General features: G+C 49.8%; 1 protein-coding gene across 1 annotated transcript in view; it reads right to left on the bottom strand.

Moving 5' to 3' along the window:
• Positions 1 to 10,906, bottom strand: part of LOC311123540 (stimulated by retinoic acid gene 8 protein homolog) — a gene marked incomplete at both ends in the record, with an annotated part of 41,529 nt that overhangs the window by 21,266 nt on the left and 9,357 nt on the right. The window contains 2 exons of the mRNA XM_084197787.1: positions 5,380 to 5,441; positions 8,078 to 8,369. Coding sequence (XP_084053913.1) covers positions 5,380 to 5,441; positions 8,078 to 8,369 — 354 coding nt within the window. The remainder of the gene's footprint in view (positions 1 to 5,379; positions 5,442 to 8,077; positions 8,370 to 10,906) is intronic.

The raw sequence follows: 10,906 nt of genomic DNA, 5'->3' as shown, positions 1-10,906 counted from the left end.
GGAGTCAGAGGTGTTGTGGAGTCAGAGGTGTTGTGGAGTCAGAGGTCTGGTGTTGTGGAGTCGGAGGTCTGGTGTTGTGGAGTCAGAGGTGTTGTGGAGTCAGAGGTGTTGTGGAGTCAGAGGTCTGGTGTTGTGGAGTCAGAGGTCTGGTGTTGTGGAGTCGGAGGTCTGGTGTTGTGGAGTCAGAGGTGTTGTGGAGTCAGAGGTGTTGCGGAGTCAGAGGTGTTGCGGAGTCAGAGGTGTTGTGGAGTCAGAGTTGTTGTGGAGTCAGAGGTGTTGTGGAGTCAGAGGTCTGGTGGAGGGGAGTCAGAGGTGTTGTGGAGTCAGAGGTCTGGTGTCGTGGAGTCAGAGGTGTTGTGGAGTCAGAGGTGTTGCGGAGTCAGAGGTGTTGCGGAGTCAGAGGTGTTGTGGAGTCAGAGTTGTTGTGGAGTCAGAGGTCTGGTGGAGGGGAGTCAGAGGTCTGGTGTTGTGGAGTCAGAGGTGTTGTGGAGTCAGAGGTCTGGTGTTGTGGAGTCAGAGGTCTGGTGGAGGGGAGTCAGAGGTCTGGTGGAGGGGAGTCAGAGGTCTGGTGTTGTGGAGTCAGAGGTCTGGTGTTGTGGAGTCAGAGGTGTTGTGGAGTCAGAGGTGTTGCGGAGTCAGAGGTCTGGTGTTGTGGAGTCAGAGGTCTGGTGTTGTGGAGTCGGAGGTGTTGTGGAGTCAGAGGTCTGGTGTTGCGGAGTCAGAGGTCTGGTGTTGTGGAGTCAGAGGTGTTGTGGAGTCAGAGGTGTTGCGGAGTCAGAGGTGTTGTGGAGTCAGAGTTGTTGTGGAGTCAGAGGTCTGGTGGAGGGGAGTCAGAGGTGTTGTGGAGTCAGAGGTCTGGTGTTGCGGAGTCAGAGGTCTGGTGTTGTGGAGTCAGAGGTCTGGTGTTGCGGAGTCAGAGGTCTGGTGTTGTGGAGTCAGAGGTCTGGTGTTGTGGAGTCAGAGGTGTTGTGGAGTCGGAGGTGTTGTGGAGTCAGAGGTGTTGTGTAGTCAGAGGTCTGGTGTTGTGGAGTCAGAGGTCTGGTGTTGTGGAGTCAGAGGTGTTGTGGAGTCAGAGGTGTTGCGGAGTCAGAGGTGTTGTGGAGTCAGAGGTGTTGCGGAGTCAGAGGTGTTGTGGAGTCAGAGTTGTTGTGGAGTCAGAGGTCTGGTGGAGGGGAGTCAGAGGTCTGGTGTTGTGGAGTCAGAGGTCTGGTGTTGCTGAGTCAGAGGTCTGGTGTTGTGGAGTCAGAGGTCTGGTGTTGCGGAGTCAGAGGTGTTGCGGAGTCAGAGGTCTGGTGTTGCGGAGTCAGAGGTGTTGCGGAGTCAGAGGTCTGGTGTTGTGGAGTCAGAGGTCTGGTGTTGTGGAGTCGGAGGTCTGGTGTTGTGGAGTCAGAGGTGTTGTGGAGTCAGAGGTGTTGCGGAGTCAGAGGTGTTGCGGAGTCAGAGGTGTTGTGGAGTCAGAGTTGTTGTGGAGTCAGAGGTGTTGTGGAGTCAGAGGTCTGGTGGAGGGGAGTCAGAGGTGTTGTGGAGTCAGAGGTCTGGTGTCGTGGAGTCAGAGGTGTTGTGGAGTCAGAGGTGTTGCGGAGTCAGAGGTGTTGCGGAGTCAGAGGTGTTGTGGAGTCAGAGTTGTTGTGGAGTCAGAGGTCTGGTGGAGGGGAGTCAGAGGTCTGGTGTTGTGGAGTCAGAGGTGTTGTGGAGTCAGAGGTCTGGTGTTGTGGAGTCAGAGGTCTGGTGGAGGGGAGTCAGAGGTCTGGTGGAGGGGAGTCAGAGGTCTGGTGTTGTGGAGTCAGAGGTCTGGTCGAGGGGAGTCAGAGGTCTGGTGGAGGGGAGTCAGAGGTCTGTGTGTGGTGGTGAGGTGCGCAGTGTTTTCCATTAGTGACGGCTGTCGGCTAATCAGTCGGTTACAGACTTCATATTAAACTAGGCTACTTTTCATTTAAAAGTTTCAATTCACTAGTCCGTTGAGCCCTCTCCTGCTAGAATGAACATCTTCTAGTGATCTATTAATAGGATAGGCGCCTGTCAGTATAAAAGGGAGCGATGAAAGGGAAACGCAGTCAAATTTCTTTACACAGAGGTAGAGAGGACATGATGCTAGGAGGAAGAGAGGACATGATGCTAGGAGGGAGAGAGAACATGATGCTAGGAGGGAGGGAGAACATGATGCTAGGAGGGAGAGAGAACATGATGCTAGGAGGAAGAGAGAACATGATGCTAGGAGGGAGAGAGAACATGATGCTAGGAGGGAGAGAGAACATGATGCTAGGAGGGAGAGAGAACATGATGCTAGGAGGGAGAGAGAACATGATGCTAGGAGGGAGAGAGAACATTATGCTAGGAGGGAGAGAGAACATGATGCTAGGAGGGAGAGAGAACATGATGCTAGGAGGGAGAGAGAACATGATGCTAGGAGGGAGAGAGAACATGATGCTAGGAGGGAGAGAGAACATGATGCTAGGAGGGAGAGAGAACATGATGCTAGGAGGTAGAGAGAACATGATGCTAGGAGGGAGGGAGAACATGATGCTAGGAGGGAGAGAGAACATGATGCTAGGAGGGAGAGAGAACATGATGCTAGGAGGGAGAGAGAACATGATGCTAGGAGGGAGAGAGAACATGATGCTAGGAGGGAGAGAGAACATGATGCTAGGAGGGAGAGAGAACATGATGCTAGGAGGTAGAGAGAACATGATGCTAGGAGGGAGAGAGAACATGATGCTAGGAGGTAGAGAGAACATGATGCTAGGAGGGAGAGAGAACATGATGCTAGGAGGGAGAGAGAACATGATGCTAGGAGGTAGAGAGAACATGATGCTAGGAGGGAGAGAGAACATGATGCTAGGAGGAAGAGAGAACATGATGCTAGGAGGGAGAGAGAACATGATGCTAGGAGGGAGAGAGAACATGATGCTAGGAGGGAGAGAGAACATGATGCTAGGAGGGAGAGAGAACATGATGCTAGGAGGGAGAGAGAACATGATGCTAGGAGGGAGAGAGAACATGATGCTAGGAGGGAGAGAGAACATGATGCTAGGAGGGAGAGAGAACATGATGCTAGGAGGTAGAGAGAACATGATGCTAGGAGGGAGAGAGAACATGATGCTAGGAGGGAGAGAGAACATGACGCTAGGAGGGAGAGAGGACATGATGCTAGGAAGGAGAGAGAACATGATGCTAGGAGGGAGAGAGAACATGATGCTAGGAGGTAGAGAGAACATGATGATAGGAGGGAGAGAGAACATGATGCTAGGAGGGAGAGAGAACATGATGCTAGGAGGGAGAGAGAACATGATGCTAGGAGGGAGAGAGGACATGATGCTAGGAGGGAGAGAGAACATGATGCTAGGAGGGAGAGAGAACATGATGCTAGGAGGGAGAGAGGACATGATGCTAGGAGGGAGAGAGAACATGATGCTAGGAGGGAGAGAGAACATGATGCTAGGAGGGAGAGAGGACGTGATGCTAGGAGGGAGAGAGAACATGATGCTAGGAGGGAGAGAGGACGTGATGCTAGGAGGGAGAGAGAATATGATGCTAGGAGGGAGAGAGGACATGATGCTAGGAGGGAGAGAGAACATGATGCTAGGAGGGAGAGAGAACATGATGCTAGGAGGGAGAGAGGACATGATGCTAGGAGGAAGAGAGAACATGACGCTAGGAGGGAGAGAGAACATGACGCTAGGAGGGAGAGAGAACATGACGCTATGAGGGAGAGAGAACATGACGCTAGGAGGGAGAGAGGACATGATGCTAGGAGGGAGAGAGGACATGATGCTAGGAGGGAGAGAGAACATGATGCTAGGAGGGAGAGAGAACATGATGCTAGGAGGGAGAGAGAACATGATGCTAGGAGGGAGAGAGAACATGATGCTAGGAGGGAGAGAGAACATGATGCTAGGAGGGAGAGAGAACATGATGCTAGGAGGGAGAGAGAACATGATGCTAGGAGGGAGAGAGAACATGATGCTAGGAGGGAGAGAGTCTAAATCCACGACTTCCTAATTATTGTTTTCTGGCACATCATTTATTTATTAATTTATGTACTTGAGGAAACACTGGGTGCATGCTGAAATAGAGGACAGCTGTATCTGCTCTGTGCCCCTGTCCTAGAGGAGAGCTGTATCTGCTCTGTGCCCCTGTCCTAGAGGACAGCTGTATCTGCTCTGTGGTCCTAGAGAGCTGTATCTGCTCTGTGCCCCTGTCCTAGAGGAGAGCTGTATCTGCTCTGTGCCCCTGTCCTAGAGGAGAGCTGTATCTGCTCTGTGCACCTGTCCTAGAGGAGAGCTGTATCTGCTCTGTGGTCCTAGAGGACAGCTGTATCTGCTCTGTGCCCCTGTCCTAGAGGAGAGCTGTATCTGCTCTGTGGCCCTGTCCTAGAGGACAGCTGTATCTGCTCTGTGCCCCTGTCCTAGAGGACAGCTGTATCTGCTCTGTGCCCCTGTCTTAGAGGAGAGCTGTATCTGCTCTGTGACCCTGTCCTAGAGGAGAGCTGTATCTGCTCTGTGCCCCTGTCCTAGAGGAGAGCTGTATCTGCTCTGTGGTCCTAGAGGACAGCTGTATCTGCTCTGTGCCCCTGTCCTAGAGGACAGCTGTATCTGCTCTGTGCCCTTGTCCTAGAGGACAGCTGTATCTGCTCTGTGCCCCTGTCCTAGAGGACAGCTGTATCTGCTCTGTGGCCCTGTCCTAGAGGACAGCTGTATCTGCTCTGTGCCCCTGTCCTAGAGGACAGCTGTATCTGCTCTGTGCCCCTGTCCTAGAGGAGAGCTGTATCTGCTCTGTGGTCCTAGAGGACAGCTGTATCTGCTCTGTGGTCCTAGAGGAGAGCTGTATCTGCTCTGTGCCCTTGTCCTAGAGGACAGCTGTATCTGCTCTGTGCCCCTGTCCTAGAGGACAGCTGTATCTGCTCTGTGCCCCTGTCCTAGAGGACAGCTGTATCTGCTCTGTGCCCCTGTCCTAGAGGACAGCTGTATCTGCTCTGTGCCCCTGTCCTAGAGGAGAGCGGTACTGACGGTGATTGATGAGTTCCATCGGGACGCGGCAGACACGGTCTACGTGAGGAGACTGTACCCACCGACCCCGAGGATGGCACACACACAGAGAGAGAGAGAGAGAGATGGGTACAGGAGCAGCCACACTAGATTAAGGTCCTCATTCCACATCCTGTCATCTTAGAACGCCTCAGTCACCCCCCCACCCCCCCTACTCCCTTCAATCCCTGCCTACCCCTTCCCTCTTCCTCACCCCCTCTTCCTCACCCCCTATATTTGATGACACTGAAGGACACCGTTATAGGTGATTACAGATGACATCTTACTGTTACGATAGCTTATGACAGACCGCTGTGTAATGAAATCAGTGTCTATGTGTAACATGTGAAAATACCTGTCCTCTGAAGCAGAGTCCATCTCTTTCTTCACCACATCGTAGGCATCCTGAAGCAGGTCCTGGCAACAAAACAACAATCAATCAATCAAACAACAACAACGTGGAACGGTCGTAACAAGATGGCTGAAACAAGTGGAAGCTACAAGCTTTAGCTCAGCCAGCCTTCCATCAGTCACTATGGGGACGATACCGTTCCATTTCTCCAGACTGTGGTGTGACTGTGGGTAGGGTGACAGTCCAGTAGAGATAACGAGGGGTGGACTTCTAGACAGGGAGCCAAAACCCACCAAAGCCGTCACAATGCTGGCTCTTAAAACGGCTAACCCTATTGTCTATTGTCTTTCTCCCCTAAAGCCTAAAGCAGGGTGCTTCCGCCCCCCTTTCAGATGGATTAGTAGTGGCATCTGTCCTGGGAGAAGCCTACTTGGAGATAGGGATGAAAGGAAGGAGAGAGAGAGAGACAGAGGGATGGAGAGACTGAAACAGAGATAGATACAGCCTGATAATCATCACTATTAGAGAGAGATAGAGCCTGAAATCATCACTAGTAGAGAGAGAGAGAGAGACAGACAGACAGACAGACAGACAGACAGAGACAGAGACAGAGAGAGAGAGAGAGAGAGAGAGAGAGAGAGAGAGAGAGAGAGAGAGAGAGAGAGAGAGATAGAGAGAGAGAGAGAGAGAGAAGGCATCTGGTGTTGTGAGATAAGGCCCCTTCACTCTGAACACTGTCTGGAGAAAGGGAGAAACAGCTGGGAGAGCAGCTCACTATCTAGAGAAACAGCTGGGAGAGCAGCTCACTGACTGGAGAAACAGCTGGGAGAGCAGCTCACTGACTGGAGAAACAGCTGGGAGAGCAGCTCACTGACTGGAGAAACAGCTGGGAGAGCAGCTCACTGACTGGAGAAACAGCTGGGAGAGCAGCTCACTGAATGGAGAAACAGCTGGGAGAGCAGCTCACTGACTGGAGAAACAGCTGGGAGAGCAGCTCACTGACTGGAGAAACAGCTGGGAGAGCAGCTCACTATCTAGAGAAACAGCTGGGAAAGCAGCTCACTGACTGGAGAAACAGCTGGGAGAGCAGCTCACTGACTGGAGAAACAGCTGGGAGAGCAGCTCACTATCTAGAGAAACAGCTGGGAGAGCAGCTCACTGACTGGAGAAACAGCTGGGAGAGCAGCTCACTAACTGGAGAAACAGCTGGGAGAGCAGCTCACTATCTAGAGAAACAGCTGGGAGAGCAGCTCACTGACTGGAGAAACAGCTGGGAGAGCAGCTCACTGACTGGAGAAACAGCTGGGAGAGCAGCTCACTATCTAGAGAAACAGCTGGGAGAGCAGCTCACTGACTGGAGAAACAGCTGGGAGAGCAGCTCACTAACTGGAGAAACAGCTGGGAGAGCAGCTCACTATCTAGAGAAACAGCTGGGAGAGCAGCTCACTGACTGGAGAAACAGCTGGGAGAGCAGCTCACTGACTGGAGAAACAGCTGGGAGAGCAGCTCACTGCCTGGAGAAACAGCTGGGAGAGCAGCTCACTGACTGGAGAAACAGCTGGGAGAGCAGCTCACTGACTGGAGAAACAGCTGGGAGAGCAGCTCACTATCTAGAGAAACAGCTGGGAGAGCAGCTCACTGACTGGAGAAACAGCTGGGAGAGCAGCTCACTATCTAGAGAAACAGCTGGGAGAGCAGCTCACTGACTGGAGAAACAGCTGGGAGAGCAGCTCACTGACTGGAGAAACAGCTGGGAGAGCAGCTCACTGCCTGGAGAAACAGAGCAGCTCACTGACTGGAGAAACAGCTGGGAGAGCAGCTCACTGACTGGAGAAACAGCTGGGAGAGCAGCTCACTGAATGGAGAAACAGCTGGGAGAGTAGCTCACTGACTGGAGAAACAGCTGGGAGAGCAGCTCACTGACTGGAGAAACAGCTGGGAGAGCAGCTCACTGCCTGGAGAAACAGCTGGGAGAGCAGCTCACTGACTGGAGAAACAGCTGGGAGAGCAGATCACTGACTGGAGAAACAGCTGGGAGAGCAGCTCACTGACTGGAGAAACAGCTGGGAGAGCAGCTCACTGTCTGGAGAAACAGCTGGGAGAGTAGCTCACTGACTGGAGAAACAGCTGGGAGAGCAGCTCACTGACTGGAGAAACAGCTGGGAGAGCAGCTCACTGTCTGGAGAAACAGCTGGGAGAGCAGCTCACTGTCTGGAGAAACAGCTGGGAGAGCAGCTCACTGCCTGGAGAAACAGCTGGGAGAGCAGCTCACTGACTGGAGAAACAGCTGGGAGAGCAGCTCACTGACTGGAGAAACAGCTGGGAGAGCAGCTCACTGACTGGAGAAACAGCTGGGAGAGCAGCTCACTGACTGGAGAAACAGCTGGGAGAGCAGCTCACTGACTGGAGAAACAGCTGGGAGAGCAGCTCACTGACTGGAGAAACAGAGCAGCTCACTGCCTGGAGAAACAGAGCAGCTCACTGACTGGAGAAACAGCTGGGAGAGCAGCTCACTGACTGGAGAAACAGCTGGGAGAGCAGCTCACTGACTGGAGAAACAGCTGGGAGAGCAGCTCACTGCCTGGAGAAACAGCTGGGAGAGGTGATTTTAGGGAGAGAAAAGTGCCTTTACTGTAAGACGTTGTGCCCTAACCTCTTCATAGGAAGAAGGAGAGGAGGCTGTGAGACGTTGTGCCCTAACCTCTTCATAGGAAGGAGACCAGGCTCCCTGACTGTCTGCCTGAGTGGAGGGGTGGAGCGTGAGGTGAAGGTGGGTGTCAGGACCAGGATCAGGGGGTCTCTCCGCCGGCCCTTCCCAGCCCAGGGTGCTCTGCTGTGGGGGACAGGTCTGGTAGGCTGCCCGGCGCTCTGGAGAGAAGCTATCCCACAGGCCTGAGATAGATTCAGATACTACAGACAGCCCAGTCTGTCCCGGGCTCAGCACACCACTACAGATCAACTTCTCTAATGTCTGTCTGTAGAACAACAAGTACCTGGAGAGAGAGAGAGATGGGGAAGAGAGAGAGAGAGAGAGAGAGATGGGGGAGAGGGAGGGGGGAGAGAGAGATGGGGGAGAGGGAGGGGGGGAGAAAGAGAGATTGGGGAGAGGGAGGGGGGGAGAAAGAGAGATGGGGGAGAGGGAGGGGGGGAGAAAGAGAGATGGGGGGAGGGGGGAGAGAGAGAGAGATGGGGGAGGGGTGGGGAGAAAGAGAGATGGGGGAGAGGGAGGGGGGGAGAAAGAGAGATGGGGGGAGGGGGGAGAGAGAGAGAGATGGGGGGAGGGGGGAGAGAGAGAGAGATGGGGGAGGGGTGGGGAGAAAGAGAGATGGGGAGAGGGAGGGGGGGAGAAAGAGAGAGTTAAGGTATAGAGCTGTGTGTACTCTACACTATTACTGTAGTCTACTATGGATAGCAACATTACTGTAGTCTACTATGGATAGCAACATTACTGTAGTCTACCATGGATAGCAACATTACTGTAGTCTACTATGGATAGCAACATTACTGTAGTCTACTATGGATAGCAACATTACTGTAGTCTACTATGGATAGCAACATTACTGTAGTCTACCATGGATAGCAACATTACTGTAGTCTACTATGGATAGCAACATTACTGTAGTCTACTATGGATAGCAACATTACTGTAGTCTACTATGGATAGCAACATTACTGTAGTCTACTATAGATAGCAACATTACTGTAGTCTACTATGGATAGCAACATTACTGTAGTCTACTATAGATAGCAACATTACTGTAGTCTACTATGGATAGCAACATTACTGTAGTCTACTATGGATAGCAACATTACTGTAGTCTACTATGGATAGCAACATTACTGTAGTCTACTATGGATAGCAACATTACTGTAGTCTACTATGGATAGCAACATTACTGTAGTCTACTATGGATAGCAACATTACTGTAGTCTACTATGGATAGCAACATTACTGTAGTCTACTATGGATAGCAACATTACTGTAGTCTACTATGGATAGCAACATTACTGTAGTCTACTATGGATAGCAACATTACTGTAGTCTACTATGGATAGCAACATTACTGTAGTCTACTATGGATAGCAACATTACTGTAGTAGCAACATTACTGTAGTCTACTATAGATAGCAACATTACTGTAGTCTACCATGGATAGCAACATTACTGTAGTCTACTATGGATAACAACATTACTGTAGTCTACTATGGATAGCAACATTACTGTAGTCTACTATAGATAGCAACATTACTGTAGTCTACCATGGATAACAACATTACTGTAGTATACTATGGATAGCAACATTACTGTAGTCTACTATGGATAGCAACATTACTGTAGTCTACTATGGATAGCAACATTACTGTAGTCTACTATAGATAGCAACATTACTGTAGTCTACCATGGATAACAACATTACTGTAGTATACTATGGATAGCAACATTACTGTAGTCTACTATGGATAGCAACATTACTGTAGTCTACTATGGATAGCAACATTACTGTAGTCTACTATAGATAGCAACATTACTGTAGTCTACTATGGATAGCAACATTACTGTAGTCTACTATGGATAGCAACATTACTGTAGTCTACTATAGATAGCAACATTACTGTAGTCTACCATGGATAACAACATTACTGTAGTATACTATGGATAGCAACATTACTGTAGTCTACTATGGATAGCAACATTACTGTAGTCTACCATGGATAACAACATTACTGTAGTATACTATGGATAGCAACATTACTGTAGTCTACTATGGATAGCAACATTACTGTAGTCTACTATGGATAGCAACATTACTGTAGTCTACTATAGATAGCAACATTACTGTAGTCTACCATGGATAACAACATTACTGTAGTATACTATGGATAGCAACATTACTGTAGTCTACTATGGATAGCAACATTACTGTAGTCTACTATGGATAGCAACATTACTGTAGTCTACTATAGATAGCAACATTACTGTAGTCTACTATGGATAGCAACATTACTGTAGTAGCAACATTACTGTAGTCTACTATGGATAGCAACATTACTGTAGTCTACTATGGATAGCAACATTACTGTAGTCTACTATGGATAGCAACATTACTGTAGTCTACTATAGATAGCAACATTACTGTAGTCTACTATGGATAGCAACATTACTGTAGTAGCAACATTACTGTAGTCTACTATGGATAGCAACATTACTGTAGTCTACTATGGATAGCAACATTACTGTAGTCTACTATGGATAGCAACATTACTGTAGTCTACTATGGATAGCAACATTACTGTAGTCTACTATGGATAGCAACATTACTGTAGTCTACTATGGATAGCAACATTACTGTAGTCTACTATGGATAGCAACATTACTGTAGTCTACTATGGATAGCAACATTACTGTAGTCTACTATGGATAGCAACATTACTGTAGTCTACTATGGATAGCAACATTACTGTCGTCTACTATGGATAGCAACATTACTGTAGTCTACTATGGATAGCAACATTACTGTAGTCTACTATG

The sequence above is a fragment of the Coregonus lavaretus genome (genome assembly GCF_964263955.1).
Source record: "Coregonus lavaretus genome assembly, contig: HAP1_SCAFFOLD_2625, whole genome shotgun sequence".
NCBI lineage: Eukaryota > Metazoa > Chordata > Actinopteri > Salmoniformes > Salmonidae > Coregonus > Coregonus lavaretus.
The sequence above is the reverse complement of the archived record's forward strand: the minus strand, read 5'-3'. Positions and strand labels throughout refer to the sequence as shown.